Genomic DNA, 16,728 nt, shown 5'->3' with positions numbered 1-16,728 from the left:
AGCATCCCCAATCTGAATACAGTGCAATGAGAAGAGGCACTGGCTCAATCTGAAGACTTCCATTGAAGTGGAATGTAACAATTACGTTTGTTTACAGCCCATTTTCACGTGAAGTCTCAAAAACCACCATGAACAGCTTCTTATTCGTTATCCTAAGCAATGTGTTCCCGCTACGACTGGTTAGAGAGCAGCTGGTGAGACAGCTGGACGCATGTGTCAGTGCCTCCACAGAGCAAACAACCTCACCTCCAGGAACAAGCCCGAGTGGGACAGTTACTGCATTCTCGTCAGAAGGTTGAGTGTTAGCAAAACAACTCAAGGTAACTTCAGCAGCACGACAGAGCCCAAGCCCTCCCTTCTTCCATTCCTCAATTACTTCTTTCTTGTAAACGTGCCTTCGTGAAGGTTTATAACAATGACTTTTGTATTTGCGGACTCACGTCTCACATCAAGGAGAACGTCAGCACAGCTTCCTTCCCAGCACTACAGAAAGGTACAAAGAGGCATGCCGTGCAGCAGAGGTCATCTTAACATACAAAAAGGTGCTCTCTTACCAAACACAGGCAGGCTTTGAGGTTGGCAAGACTGAGGAGGTATGACCGGAGGGTGAGACACACCTGGTCCCCACCGCACAGCTTTTGGAAGACGCACCATCCACTCAAAAAGCTTCATCGCCTTAACACAGAGCTTCCAAATCCTCTCCCCTCAAGAGGTCACGATCCCCCCCTGCCAACTTTACCACCTAATAAGCTGTAAACTGCTGTCAACCAGACTACAAACTCCACAAATTCTCTAATCCTTAACGTGACTTCAAGGTATGCATCGGTATTAAGACTTGCTCATGCACAACGTAAGGCCCAAATGCGAGTAACACAGCACCTCAATTAACCTTCAAATTAACCTTGAGGAGGCAAAACCGAAGCGCAGACACTCCCAGAGAAAGCTCGGAGAACCAAGTCCCTACATGTATGTGCCCTCCATCTGCACGCACGCCGCACAAACTCGTGCATAATGCAGCTCACAGACCAGCTCTGAATTAAATAACAAAAAAAAAAAAAAAGCATTCAGGCTGCCAAGACAAGCACCCTCCAAGGTATGGGATGCCAGAACAGCATGGCTTGTTGATTTTATAATCAGACTTTGCTCCCTGCGTGCACACGGGAACACAATGAGCACACAACTGCACGCTCTTGCTAGTACGACCCCCTGCCTCTGTCAGCGTCCAGCTCAGATGAGGTTATCCTAAGGAGCTCATCGATGGTCGGCTTTCCTCTCCATTCACGTGCTTTCAGTGCACTTATATTTAACTTGATTGTGAAGATTCATTTTTCTCTTGGAAATTGCCTTCGTGCACCACGGCAAATGATTTTTGTGAAGGACAAGCAGGACGAGGTTCTCCACTGCAGCCCTTTGAAGGGACTGGGAAATGAAAACTCAAAACACAAACCCTACTGACTCAAATGACACTTGGGAGCGTGCAACGCTTTTTCCCTCATGGAACAAAAAAGCTAAAAAGATAATGAGGCTGAGAATGATGCAATTAATCCCTGCCAGTGATAACACGATGATTTCAGGGAGCATCCAGGGCCAGCCAGGGCACTGAAGGAGCAGCGATGAACTCCTCAAGACACCATCAGTCTGCCTTCAGCACGCGACATCTCCTCCTGCTGTGAGGTCTGTAGGCAGGGCTTTCTCTCCTCCCCTGAACCTCTCCGTTTCAACATCCTGCCCCAGTTCACCCCACAGCACAACAGGGAGCGGCTGAGCAAGCCAGGGAACACGTGTGCAGCTCTCCAGTACTACTGCAAACGTGCACCAAACTGCTGGCTACAACAAAAACGCTCACTGGGATTTCCCAAGCCCTAACAGACCTGGAAAGAAGGTAAAAGAAATGCTGTATTTCAGAAGATGATTTGGCCAAAACTGAAAGGATTTTGAAACAGGAAAGGTGCGCTCCAAATACAAAAGCCAACGTGTCAAATATTCCTGCTTCAAAGATGGTAATTTTTTGTTGGAAGGCTTTCATGCACCCAGACTTTTCATATGGAAACACCTGCATCTTCTCACCTTCAATCTCTAACGCACTTGGCCAAAATTGCTCAGAAGTTTTTGGCTGCAGCAGGTATCCATCATGGAAAATTTCAGCTAGAGTTGCTGAAGTCTAGTAAAGGCATGAATAACTCAAGCTGGCAACCTTCACAACATGCAGAGCTATCACATCCAATATAGCCTGCCCCCAAGCAGACAGAAGGCATGTAAATACCTGAAAGCAATGAGAAGCCTCTGCATTACAGATCAGTACAACTTTTCAGTGCCTTTTAAAAGCTTTTTATTACAAGGCTTGTTACAACTATCAGATGACACCGAGTTAGGCACAAGTCCTGCACTTGGGGCACAACAGCCCCATAAAGTGCTACAGGCTGAGGGCAGAGAGGCTGGAAAGCTGCCCAGTAGAAAGGGAGCTGGGGGTACTGGTTGCTAATCGGCTGAATATGAGCCAGCAGTGTGCTCAGGTGGCCAAAAAGGCCAACAGCATCCTGGGTTGGATCAGAAATAGGGTGGCCAGCAAGACCAGCGAGGTGACTGTCCCTCCGTACTTGGCTCTGCTGAGGCCGCACCTCGAGTACTGTGTTCAGTTTTGGGCCCCTCACTACAAGAAGGGCATCGAGGTGCTGGAGCAGGTCCAGAGAAGGGCGACGAAGCTGATGAAGGGTCTAGAGAACAAGTCTTACAAGGAGCAGCTGAGGGAGCTGGGGGTGTTTAGCTTGGACAAGAGAAGGCTCAAGAAGACCTGGATGTATTTCACAATTACCTTAAAGGAGGTTGTAGCGAGGTGGGGATCAGGCTCTTCTCCCAAGTACCAAGTGATAAGACAAGGGGAAATGGCCTCAAGTTGCACCAGGGGAGGTTTAAGTTGGGTATTGGGAAAAAAATTCTTTACTGAAAGGGTTGTGAGGCACTGGAACAGGCTGCCCAGGGAAGTGGTGGAGTTCCTTGGAGGTCTTCAAGAAAGGTTTAAATCTAGAACTTAGTACTAAAGTCTACCTCTAAACCATGCTACTAAGTTAAAGGTTGGACTAGATGATCTTAGAGGTCTTCTTCAACCTGAATGGTTCTATGAACTAAAATTATGACAGTATTAGATTCACAAAAACCCACCATTTAAGAAGTCCACTCCTTGAATATAAAACAGTCGTTACATCTAGCATAAAACACTTCCCAGGATATACTAAGAAATAATAGTAAGTGTTCTTAGGAGCAAGCTATCAATCTTCTAAGACTTCCTCCATGGATCATGAGTTTATTGTACTTCTAACAAGTTCACATAACAACTTCCAAAAGGAATTAAACAAAGGACTATTAAAAGAGAACAATCGTATATTCCACATTAATAAATAACCTAAACAAGTATGCAGCTCAAGAAAGAAAAGCAAAGATAAAAACTAAAATATCAATTGTGTTTAGATTTCAAACCAAATCCAGAACACAAGAACCAGAGGGCTTTTAAAGGCTGCACAGTTTACACTTCTAGGTACCTTGGAGTGGGCCTGTCCTTAAAACTTAACATAGGACCAGTAAGCACAGGAAAGAAAAAATGAAAAGAAACAACAATTCTTTGCTTCACTTCCCCATAACATTTAATTTCAAGTCCTCATAGAGGATTTTACATGTGAAGGCCAATGAAGTCAAAACACTTCTGAGAACTCTGTATTACGCAATATACTTCCCAAAGTTTTGCAAATTTGAGACATTTCACTGAAACAGATTTAAAAGACATCACACACACATGCTCTTTCTTCATATTTGTCATACTTCTGCTTAATTTTCCATGTAACATTCAATTCAAACTGTTTAAATTGCAACTTGTTTCCAAGAAAACGTGACTACATTGCCATTAAAACATTATTTAGAGAGGGCAATTGCAGCAAGCAGAAGAAGTATATGGGAAAAAAGTATGCAAGTGGATAGTATTTATTTGCTAAGTCACGTTTTATGTTTTTTTAACTTTTACTTAAGTCGCTCTAAGAACCTGTCCCTTTCAAGGCAATATACAGGCATTCTTAAAGTGAACAAAAGAAACAAACTGTACCTGAGATAGCTGCCAAAATAAGCAACGATGTTTGGATGTTTACAGTCTTTCATCATAATGATTTCCTGCTGCACAACAGCAAAATCTTCTCCTAAAAAGCAGAAGAATGCATGTTTTCATTGGCCTGCTCCATACCCGCATCTCAACTAGGCTTTCAGTACATGTTTATAAAATAAGCATTTTGAGTAATTAAAACTAATTGTCGACCAGTTTCACGTACTGCAACTGTAAAGCAATAGTAATTAGCGAGGCTTTAGCAATAAGTAGTTATATTCTTCCAAAAAGAAGTCTCATTCTAGGACAGTTGGGCTTGACATCTGTGGATACGTCTTAAGATATGGGCCACATCTCTTACTAAATTGTATTTCCCCAAGACCCCACTGTGTCCATCTGCACATGCCCTGACAATATCCCAGGTCCTTAAGACATCACAAAGCAATGCATTTTTTGGCCACATGTCCAAGAGTCATTGGACTCATCACCTTTCTGAACAAAAAACAACACACTGCTGAGACTTCTCAGTAAACTCCTTGAGCTCATTTTATGGATTGTGCATAAACTATGTCCAGATGAAACATCTATGGCAGTGTTTTATTGATCTTGCTATTTGGTACTTAGGTTGTACCTGTCTTTCTATAAAAGGTTCTTAGCAGATGTAGACAGAGAGAGACATGTATGACATTGTAAATCCCAACTCTGTTTCCCAGAGATGTTTTTGTTTTGGTGGTGTTATGCACGGATTTCATAGCTAAGCTACAGAAGGTGAAAAGACATCAATATATAAGACAACGTCAATAACACAAGTTTGATAGCCTTCTAAATAATCATTTTTGTAAGAAACATGTCAAACACTCTCTTGCTGTTCATTGTCTTACACCAGGTCTCCTCTGAAGTGTCTCAAGGCATAGTAAATTATAGCTAGCCTGGTACGTTATTTCTAAAGAAATTCCTTTGAAGTTTGCATGCTTACTAGACATACGCAGTACAAAACCAACTAATTCTTGCCAACTTCAATGAGTTGATACCCAAAACAAGCCTGAAGGCCTAAAATAATCATTTATCTTCATGAACAGCTTAAACTCTTGAAGCAAATTGCAGAAACATGAAAATTCAAAGAACATCAAAATTCTTTTAGTCTACTGCTGTAGTACACTCCAGCGTAAGTGAAAGGGTTTCTAAACCCAAAGCAAAGCTGTTGTCTAAAAAACTCAATACAGACAATAAGCTTACATTTATCAGTTGTCACAACCCCAAATCACTTAGCATGGCTGTTAAGTTTCAAATGCAACACAAATTCTGAGAGAACCAGCCAAACTATTATCTAAGCAAATGTGTTAAGTTTTCCCATACACCAGCATATGGGTCATCTAACAATTTGGTACTTCTTAACCACAAATCCAATCTTCATGTGGATTTAGTTCACAAAAAACAAATTTAGTATCACAAGCTCTAAGGTAACTTCACAGTCAGCCATTTGGTATCCATGTTTTATTGCTGATGGCTCACTGTATCCTGGGTTTATCTTTAGCCATACGAACACAAACAAGAAATTGTTTTCACATAAAACCAGGTATCTCCATGTAACAGGTATCTCCACAGTCACAGGTATCTGTGACTCCTTCAGCGTTTGACTAGTGCTTTCATTTGCTTTCAGAATATTAAAGCAGCATAAGCACCTAAAAATGATTATCCTTCGTCTTCACACTGTCCCCAAATGTGCAAAACATAGGAAGGAAGCCAGTACTACACTTCTGGAACACGGATGCTGCCCACATGAAGCTGTGAGTCAATCCCCTACCACAACCAGAAGTGACAATTACAAAGTGAAACTGAGCTCACCAAGCAAACAGGGCAACTAAAGCTCACTCTGTGCACCGCTCGGTATCCAAAGGCTGCCAGAATTACTCGATTCAGTTGCAAGATGCCACTCTCTGTCCCTGTCAGTGTAGCTTGAGAGCAATTTTGCTGAGCTGCGGCGCATCCTCAGACTGTCTGCTGTTCACATCACACACCCTGCATGATTCAGCTCAGTGCAACAAGTCATTTTACACTTCTGAGAGAGTGAAAGCAGGCAGCTGTGCAAAAACTTGTGTTATTTGAAAGGTTGACATCCTTTTGGTCTGAACTCTTGCAATGCTTTCTGCACTATGCAAGTTTCCTTCCCTGTTTTATCTCTATAGTTCCATAGGGAGCCACGGCACGGCTGCTCGTCTCAGCTGGGCTGAGAACCCGCGTTACGCACAGCCACGTACTCCAGCGGTGGGAACTGTCATGAAACATTAGAGTAGCAGAACTTGACAAGATAATCTGAGACCACAACTTTCAGTCTGAGCACGAGATGCGTGATGAATATACACTTCTGGAAGTACACTGTAACATACTGTCCAATCTTGAACTTATTTATTAGTAAATGGGCGTGCATTATACACATACATTTCTAATCGCTTCCAGAATTTAAGAGAAAAATGGAAGAATGCAGTGGCATCCTTCCCTTCTTGGCTGCACGGACCTTAAAGATAAAATCAGGTAATACTTCAGATATTCTACCACCCACCCCAGCATTAATCTGTAAATGGAACACCAATAGTTATTTATCGGTTATTATTTTCAATAATAAAAATTTTAAGTTATTGATAATAACTATTAATAACTACTAATAAAAAAAATTAAGTTATTAATTTACTCAATGCCAAATTGAGTTTACTCAATTTCCAATAATCAAGCTAATGCTCACCTATTATGTCACTCTTCCTTCTTATAATTTCTCCCTCTATACTTTCCCCAGTGGAATTCTTTTCTGTCTTGCTATCTTCCTTATTTCTTTTGTTCTCTGCAGATTTTTGTACCACTTGGGTCAAAAATATTGTACTTAAGACCAAAAAGCCAACTCACCCTGATTTTATTTTATTTTTTTTTTAAATCAGCCGTCCTTTAACTATTCTCCAATTACTTTTCCCCCCTCTCCACATTACATTTTTTCTCCCACATCTTGCTCATCACGTTTGTTATTTTTGGAACAGTCTATTTTCTTCTATACTTGAAAAAAAAAAAAAAAAGGCAGCAATTATCTATTTTTTCAATCAATGAATTAAACTTATTTTGCAAAAATGCATTTTAAGCATGAAAATATTTAGTCTCAGTGGCCTATTATTTCACTCAGGAAACACTTACCTGGTTCTAGTTTTATTACTTTGATTGCTGCTAGCTCACCCGTGTTGACATTTCTAGCCTACAAGGAAAAAAAACAAACAAAACCAGTATTTAGAGAGCAGAACACAGCAATCATTTCTGCACTCTCCACTTGAAATTCTCTGACAATGCGGAGTCAAAGAGCGACTGACATACACAAGGGTCTGAAACAATGAAATCATTTGTTGGGGTTATTTTGAAGCAAAACAGCCTCAGGAGGAGCCAATAAATTAAAACATCTTGTACATTTATGTTGAACGTGAGGTTAGAGTTGTCTTCTAAATACACTATGCGTTTATTCTTATTGGGCTTACAGCATATCATTTGATTAGGTGAGCTTCGTTACTGAGTTGTTATATCTGAAACACTTATGTAGAATAATCTATGTCTGTACTTCACGACTGAACCAAACAGTAAAATTCCAAAGATAGCAAGCTCTTCTCCACTGCAAGTTTGTGGGAAGGATTCTTCCAACAGCATTTCTCATGCTGGATTTCTTATCTCCTGACAAAGCCAACCATCTCACAAACACATTAAGCAGCTAATTGGCACTGAGCTCTGCAGCTATAAACTTTGCAGTGGCACACGCCGGTCCCAATAAGGCAAGTCCTTGTTCATGCTGTTCTTCCATGTTAAATTCCATAACTAGCTGGCCACTGAGCTATTGCTTGAGAAGTAATTATAATATACACAGATCTCAAAGCAGAGCCTTGGGAGCATCACGTGCTCCACCCTGCTGAGCCTGTGACAGCTCCTGAGGCTCCCAAGGGAGCAGTGCTACACTTTCTGCTCTTGTTTTCCTACCTGCGCCTTGATCCTTACTCTCAGCCAGTGGCAGCATCCTGCCCTTTCTGTAAGGGTGCTAAGCAAACAAGCTGGCAAACGGAGCTAGAAAGAATTAAAACAACCTTTCCCTTGGCCACTGAGCTGCTGTGTGTGTGTGTGCAACTTCAGCAGCAATTACTCAGCAGCTTAATTGCATTCTGTACAGGGCTCTGTCATGCTAAAGCCTGTGTTCTACTGAGTAAACAAGGATGCTGTTTTTTTCAGAAGCCATTAAGAATCAATATAAATAATGATAATACTGATTTATCTTTTGGAATTGTTGCACTTGACTCCTAATAGAAAAATCAGGGAGCCATCTGTGCTGTGCTTCAATGCTCTCATACCCAGCTATGAGAAGGCAAAGAAGCCATCCCCAGCCCCAAAGCAGCAGCTCCTGAAAGATGCTCCAGAGGAGCTCCAGAGGAGCGCTGGTGCCTGGAGCTGTGTGACAGACTGAGGTCAGTCCCATTTTTGCTCCCTGCCCAATCCACTGTCAAATCAACAAAAGCCAGTTCTGCAGAACTGCAGAATTTAATGATGCAGATAGGCACCCAGCTTTTAAGTTGCCAATGATCTCATTTTGAAGTCATTCAGCAACTCAAGGCTTTTACTGAGCCCCCCCCTTCACTATACGTTTTAAAAATAGCTTCATAAAACACCAGAAAGAACACAAACAGTGATCTGATCTGCAGTACTGCTTTACAAGGCTGTGAGACTCACCAAACGCTGCAAGGTAGCGACTCTGAACAGCAGCTTGAGAGCTGGCTGATGTGATGGAAAAGAAACAAGACAGAAAACAAAAGGCTCTGAAAAATAGCCAGCGATTGAGTCTGGAAATAAACGCAGCGTGTGTTCCTATCTTTAGAGGTGTACCCAGGTAATTCCTTGCACAGCTGACCTCAAACTTCTCCTTGTTCCTTGCCGTGGCCATGCTCTTCTGTACAGCTGGGAGTACAAGCATTCATTAATAATTTGTAAGCAGATGGTTATGAATAGATCCTGAGATCAGTGGAATCCTATACAAGGCAGAGAGCAGCCCGAACTTCATAGATTGTAGAAAGAACAGAGCTAAAAAATAGCATCTGCCTGACGGCCTTTCCTGTAAGCCATTACTTGCCCGCCCCATGGATGGCAGTGGTGTCTCCAATCATCGCTTTGTGGTGGAACAAAGATGCTACAGACACTAGGAATAGCGAGGATACGAGTTCCCTTTCATCTGTAACAGAGAATGAAGGCAACGCGAGACAGAAAGCAGCAACACTGAAGCACAAGCTACGATTTTTTTTGTACTCCTTAGCTCTTTTCCCGACCACATTCTTTTCATAGCAAGAAACAAACAGAAACAAGATGATCATGAATCGAAGGGCAGATTTTTTTTTTTAACCTCTGCAGTTAACAAAAAGGATTACTTAAGCTTTAAAGAGGACATAAAATCATCTCGCTAATACTAGAAGACATTTTGGGACAGCTTGTGCTAGAAAGATCAATCAATTAGACACAACTGTAGCGGACACCAGTGATGAGATCCTGTAGTTATGCATCCTGCATTCAGCTGGGATGTGCAAGCCAAGCAGGAAACCCATTTCGGAGGCTTCAGGGATGTTGCTAGTCCAACAGAAAAAACAAGCTGTTTGGTAAATTCCATCCGCCATCCCATGCTACGTTCAGCTGTCAGGAATTTCTTTCTCTGACTACGGCTCCACAGGTCACTATGCTCTGCACAACGCCATGGCACTCAAGCCAGAAGTTGGGTAGGAGCTAATGAACATTTTGGAGCAAATGTGACCAAATAAAACATAAGAGCATACTTGCCATTACTCACCATGTGGTGGGGATGCCAGAAAGCTATCGATAGTAGAGATGGCTTTACAGATATATCCATAGCAGGATGTGCATAATGCCAGAATAAATTGTGAGCAACGGGCAGCCTCGCCAAACCTGCACTCTCCACACGCTGTGGCTTATACCGTCCCCTCCTGTTGCAAAGGTTTTTCTTCTTTTGAGAACAAGACATAGAAGAACTGTTCAAAATTGTGGGCAGGAAAGAACAAATGCTGAGTCTTTTCAGCATTTTCAGCTTCAGATTTCCTCCTTTATCACCAGCAGTAATGGGACTCTTTGCCGAGCCAGCCGCTCTCTCAGCCAATACCCTCCTGGGCTCATGAAAACCAGAAAGGAGGAACAAAATCTCATTTAATGTCACCAACATCCTCAGAAAGGGCTGACTACCAGCTGCTTAAGGGCACGAATCTTTCCCTGAGACAATATGAATTGAAATCAACAATCTGAATGAGTTATCAGCTGGTATCCGACTCCATTTGGGTTATTAATACTGAGCGTGTGATCGTCCTGATAGCAGTGCTACGAGGGCTCCTTGCAACAGATGAAGATCAGGTACCCTGACAGGTATTACCTGAGTTCATCAAATACCTTTCAAAACACCTGTTGAGAAACAATTCCTTGCCTGAACTCATTTGAATGAGAGATTAAAAACCATAACATATGTGAAAGTTTTCTCAACACGCACCGAAAAGGGCAGCTGGCTCCAACCCCTACTTGGAGGGTACTTGTATAGGTACCATACAACAGCTCCGCGTGCTGAGGACACTGCCTTTAGCCTTCTTTTAGTATAATCACAGTAAAGTTGTAAATTACTTACGGATTTTGAAATTAGAGCATAAATAAGGTATAGATAGCTGAAGGACAATTTTCAACAAGTATTTTTGAGTCAGCAAAAAATAAACAAATTCAGAGAGCCTCATGCTGTCAGAAAACACACGTTCATTTTGGGTTTCTGCCTGGGTTCCTAGCCTTTGTGATGATCAAGTAGCAGCAGCAGCTGGCCACTCCTCCTCCCATCCCTATCTCTAGGAGCAGGAGCCTGCAACTAATTCCTGCAAACACAAATTTCAGGAAATACAACCCCTATTTTAGGTCACGCTGCGGTAATGATGGCCATCTAGAAATCAAAACTGGTGTACAATTCACCTGCCTGCTTCCAGGAGTGAGCTAAGCCCGGGTGAACGCATTACACAGGTTTTCCAAAGCAAAGATGCTGCTGTTGGCCTGGCATCAAGACGCAGTCATACTGCTCACTGTACACAGCACTTCCACAACATCTGCTCTGGAAAAACCGTACACAGCTCCTTATCCTAAGCGGTGCCTGGAAGAGCAATGCTCTTCTAGAGGCTGCCCGTACCTGGGGAGGATAAAAGAGAAACAACAAAACAAAAAGCAACGATGAAGAAGCAACCATTAAGTGGAGCTGAAGGAGCACTGACTGTTTAAACAGCAGATAATTGCTGTCTCTGTGACAGCAGGAGGATGTCAGATCAAAACGCTGCACAAAAACAGCCACCCACTATAAATACAAGCTAGAGAAGCCTATTTTTTTTTAACGCCTTATACAAAGATTGGATATCCAAAATGTCTCACAATTGGAAAGGCCTCCAGCCCAGAGAGTGGAAAAGCAATGAAATAGGGCAGCCGTCAGATGGGCTCTGTGCAGGAGGCAGCAGCCAGGCAGAAGATGTGCACAGTACGGGTCTGACAAGAAAAGGAGGGGAACAAAAAAAAGAAGAGGGAGGCCAGTACGTAGTACCCCACCTAATATATGCCCCAACGCTTATAAAAAGGAGAGGCCTGTGCAGTATAGACACAAAATCCAAGGTCCAAAGAGGTAAATCTGTTGCCAAGTTTATATTTGTCGTTCAACTGGAAGCTGGCAATATGAAGCGCACAACGCTGTGAGAAAAACTAGGCCAAAAAGCAGTCTGAGACAGCGACAGCAGGGTGCTTCTCCTTCTGACTCCTTCCCACGAGGATTGCTGAACGAGACGTGGACAAGCAGCCTGTGAACAGGCCTCTGCGCCACGGGGTAACCTGGGCACAGCACCCAAGGACCTGGCTCGGCCCCACTCTTCAGGGCACTGCACCCCAACAGCTCCCCGACATCACTGCCTGTGGCTGCAGCCCCAGGAGCTGATTCAGCTCTCAGCCAGCAGCACTCTACCTGATTTTTTTTTTTCAGTTGCTTTTCTGCCGGGTTAGCTCATCGCAGCGGCTCAGGCAGCGCTGATAAGCCGTGGGAGCGGAGACGAGAGCTGGGAATAGGGAAGGGAATCCCCCGGCTCCTGGGCAAACGTAAGCTGTTACATCAGGTCAGCCCATGGTACGAAGTCACAGCTGTAATTAACCCGAACTGAACCGCTCGGATTTAGGATAAAAATAAACCACGTTCCACCTCCTGGTAGGAGGCACGATACCAAAGCCTGGCGGAGCTGCAATTTTAGAAAGCAATGCTTTGATTAAAAGGGATGTTGTTAAGCAAAGAGACCCTAAACTAAAGCAAACAAAATCCCTAAGCAGGGCGCTCCTTGGTTAAGGAAATTACAGCCACGGAAATCAAACCCAATAGTACTCAATGCAGGAAAAAAAAATGGATGGGAGGACGTCCACCCTCTCTGCCTGCCTGACAAGCTTCAAAAGGCTACCGAAGCTGAAACAGAGATCCTTCCAAACAGAGATTCACTCCCAGCAAAGTCAAAAGGAGCTTGAGCAGCTGTAAGGCACAGAAGAAGAAAGGAAGACTAAAATGTGCATCCCAAAGCACACAACTGAAAGTCACAGTTTAAATATCGCAGGAGAGGAGACGTACAAGAATTGATAGCTTACTGCATCACCCCGGGCAAGAGAAGCAAGGGCACTCAGCCACGTGAGAGAAACGAACTGTGCGTGTGACTCTGCAAAATGGAAGGCTCCTCAGGTTAATCTAGTGTGGACATATTCCCTTCAAGCACCACAGAGGAGCTCTCAAAAAACAGAGAGTCTGAAACAAAGTTGATAGCAGAAAGCAGAACAAGTCTTCAAGCATTTCCTAGAGACACTCACAGAATCTGAGAGTTTCAGTGTGCAGCAGCTGAGCTGGTAAACACACGACTGCTCTCCCTACAAACACCCAGGCCAAAGGACTGGAGAGCAGCAAATCAGGCTCAGTTTAAAAGGAGACATCAAACAGAGTGAGCACTACAAATTTCTGCGTCTTCATCTGCCAGCTCACTGAAACCAGAAATAACACAAATAGCTGAAGTAACACAGCCACGATATAACTGATACCTTTGCAGAAACAGCCTCGCTGAGCCTCATAAATACATGGGCTTCAGCAAAAGGGAAAGAAAGGTCCTTCCTTTTATAAGATGCTGAAAAACTGTGGCAAGGTCTACCCTGTAAGATGGCAAATGAAGCTGTTTATGTTGTTATTTTTTTTTTTTAAGATATGCTGTGATAAAAATGAATGATATGGACAAATGAAACGGACCTGAAATTGCCTTGGAATACACTTCAAATGCAGTTACCGCCAAACAGGAAGGTGTTAGGGTAGGAGCAAATCAGCAATTTACAGCACAGTGATTTAAATTATTAGCATAGCCAACACTGCACATGGCACTTCCAGACCAAAAAGCATATCATAAATTACAGAGGGCTTGGGTACAGGGGTGATTAAATTGGCATTTTCATATCAAGACATAAAAATATTTCAAAGTCGGAGATGAAATAAAAAGCAGTAATTAAGCAACTGCCTCATTTAATACCAGAAGTATTTCCTCCAACTGAGCAGGGTCAGATAGCACTTGTTTCACAAATGAAAAGTCCAAACCCTCTTTTACATTATGCTGACCGTGCCACGCGATGGAACAGTGCTTCACAGGGAAACACAAACACAGCAGGCAGAAATGACTGGTTTGGCAGCAGAACAAGCTTTCACCCTTTCTTGCAGGTCTCACTTCAGCTGAAAAAATTCATCAGAAACAGAAGATGAAAATCAAGCATTTTGCTGACACGTACCTGCAATCAGAAAAGTAATTATGCTGCCAGTCTCTAAGCCAGATTGCATAGGAAGCTAAATTACTTGACAAGGGAGTTTACTGAGACATAGGAAACAAAACGAGAAAAGTGAAAATGTGATAAGCGAAACTAAAGACTACTCAGCTCCAAGAAAGCTCTATTAGCAGATCAGCTGTGCTATGTATGTTACAAATGCACCAACTCCAAGGTATTAACTTGATTTCACTGCAGACTTCTTTTACCAATCCTGACAGGAGACAGCTGTTGACAAGAGAATAGATTTTCAGTCCTATGTTTTACTTAGGCACCTAATGAGAGCTTTGTAATGTTAGTGTTTTACCTGTCTGTCATGGTAACATATCTTCTCTGAAAACTTAAAAAAAGAAAGTTTTTTAGGTCTCTTCCAGACCCTCACTGAAAAACTGCATTGTGTCCTGTGATTATGTCCCTACAATGCACTAATCACTCAGGAATCCAGGTAAAACTTCATCTCCCACAGTGAACTCGTGCTGGTTAGAAGAGATATTGTTGGCTATGCGTATCTGATAAAGAACTAACCACACGATGAAGCTCCCCGTTACTTTTCTTACTATGAACTCACTATCACCTTCTCCAAGTCCTCTTTGAAACCTGAATTTGGGTGGGAGGGCGGATAACTACAAAACGTTGTTTTAAGTCCAAAATCTACTACTTGCCGTGCACCAGCACGTTTCCAGGTGCCATCCAAACAGCGGGACTCCTGCCAGTGGGGCGGTAACAACCCGACACACATCCTCATTCCCACTGAAATTCCTTCGTTCAGTCCACACCACCCACTCTGAGTTTAAAATCAGAAACCTTCAGAGTAGATACTCTACCTGTTTTATTTTTTTCAGCAGATCACGCGTTTCACCTAGATAATCGTAGGCCCACGCACTGCTGTAGCACAGTTCAACGAAAAAGGATCAAGGAAGTAGATGCCAGTCTGCTCAGCTTTCAGCTCCTCCAAACTTTGCCAGGAAAGCAGGTTACAGAAAGGTCAGCGTTTAGTAAGAATGTCAACATAACAAGATTGTCATCTTACTAAGGCAATAATCCCTACCTACCAACAGCAGAAATGCCTCCCTACAAGGCTCTCTCCCTGTTCAGGGTGCAAAAATACAAGTTACAGAGAATAGTTTGAAGCTGCCAAAGTACATCCAGTGCTTGGATCAGAGCTGCTGAAATCCCACCACCGATGAGTGCCACGTTCACACAGCTAATCTCAGCTTCACCCAATTATTTCATCAACTACAAGTTCAGCTAGGGAAGATAGGATGAAGCAAATCAAAAGGGTTTCATTAAACTCCTCGCAAATTTAGGATAAAGCTCACATGCAGATGACACATACGGCTGCATTACTTCCTCTTTGTGACATTACCAGCAACCAGCTTGCATTATTATTTTCAGGCTAATTTCACGCTCCGCTTTGAAGGCACCTTGGGCAACACCTTGCCTCAAAATGAAACACGCAGTAATTCACCCAGGAGAAAAGCACATCCCATTTTCCCTACGCTGCCCGGAACCCGATCAGAAAGCTAGGAAGTGCTGCTCTCTCTTTCATCAAGAAGTAAATAACTATAATGCTGGCCTAGCGTATCGTTGTTCCAATATATTTCCTTCCATCTCAGCTGCCACATGCAGACATGAGCTGTATGTCCCCAATAAGTTATAAATGACAAATGAGCAGCGAACTGAAGGTGACAGCAACTAAAGTACGATAACCACCGAGAAAACCTTGTCAATGGCATGGGAAATGACCAGGTTTGCTATGTATACTGGTACTGCAAATGGAGACACTCGCCCTGTGGTTAGAGGTAACGTCCTGAAAATTAAGCTGTGAACACGGACGACAGTTAACTCGTATCCATCAAAGTCACACGCGGAGCACTGAGAAGATGTGATCAATAAGGCAGCACAGAGTCAACAGGCCAGCTTTAAACCGCAAGAAAGCTGAGAACATCGAGACAACAGCCTGCAGAAAAACAAGAGCCGGAGAGCGGAGCAAGCAGACGTGGGTAATTAGAACAGCAGCATCGTACACAAATACTCTGAGCAAGCTGGCAAGGTAGGGAAAGCAACACAATAAATCTTTTCAGTTAAGGAATTAATAAAGTAGGGAGTTAGTGCTCAAAGGGCACAACAACAAGAGGATTGAGGTCCTGAAGCTTCCAGTATTCAAACGAGCCGAGCTTAAACCAAAATTGCCCCAACCCAAGCAAGGTTTCGTGCTGGGCACATTCACTTCACATCAGAGGTAAAGTCGGTACTTCTTTTACACACAGCGGAACCTCAAATTGTGGGACACCTCCAAACCTTTTGTCACAGCCCTGCCTACGCAGAGACATCTCCTGAAGCAAACCACCTGGGATGACAAAACCAGAGGCAGCCGGGGAGCACCCGGTTGAGGCAAGGCTGCCGAGGGATTGCACAGGCGGCCAGCCTCGATCCTCCCCTCTGCCCCGGCACCCCGGGGAGCCGTGTCCTCTCTGCCAAGGGTTCACCCCAGGTGCACCACCGGCAAGTGGAAAGCAGAGAATATGAGGAAAATAATAAAGATTAAGTTATGTCGGGGTGATTTAGTTTAGCTCTGCTTTTCCTGCGTTTGTGGGGTTGGCGTTAAGGAGGGAGCTGACGCCAGGCAGCCTCAGCAATGCCTCTCCTGACACCACAGGTTGCCCAGCCTCACCTTTTGGAGGTGTACAAGCAGCATTTTGAGGTAAAATAAAGGATTATCGTGACAGCAGCTGCTCATTTCTGGG

General features: G+C 43.4%; 1 protein-coding gene across 6 annotated transcripts in view; it reads right to left on the bottom strand.

Moving 5' to 3' along the window:
- The window catches only part of MAP4K3 (mitogen-activated protein kinase kinase kinase kinase 3), an 80,385-nt gene that overhangs the window by 63,284 nt on the left and 373 nt on the right, over positions 1–16,728 (bottom strand). For all 6 annotated transcript variants that reach the window (XM_084516149.1, XM_084516150.1, XM_084516151.1 and 3 more), the window contains exons 2-3: positions 7,262–7,319; positions 4,091–4,181 (exon numbers count right to left, since the gene is read on the bottom strand). In XM_084516149.1, the coding sequence (XP_084372275.1) occupies positions 4,091–4,181; positions 7,262–7,319 (149 nt within the window). The remainder of the gene's footprint in view (positions 1–4,090; positions 4,182–7,261; positions 7,320–16,728) is intronic.

The sequence above is a fragment of the Aythya ferina genome (genome assembly GCF_964211825.1).
Source record: "Aythya ferina genome assembly, chromosome: 3".
In the NCBI taxonomy this organism is placed as follows: domain Eukaryota; kingdom Metazoa; phylum Chordata; class Aves; order Anseriformes; family Anatidae; genus Aythya; species Aythya ferina.
Note: the sequence above shows the minus strand (reverse complement) of the source record. Positions and strands in the feature narration are given on the sequence as shown.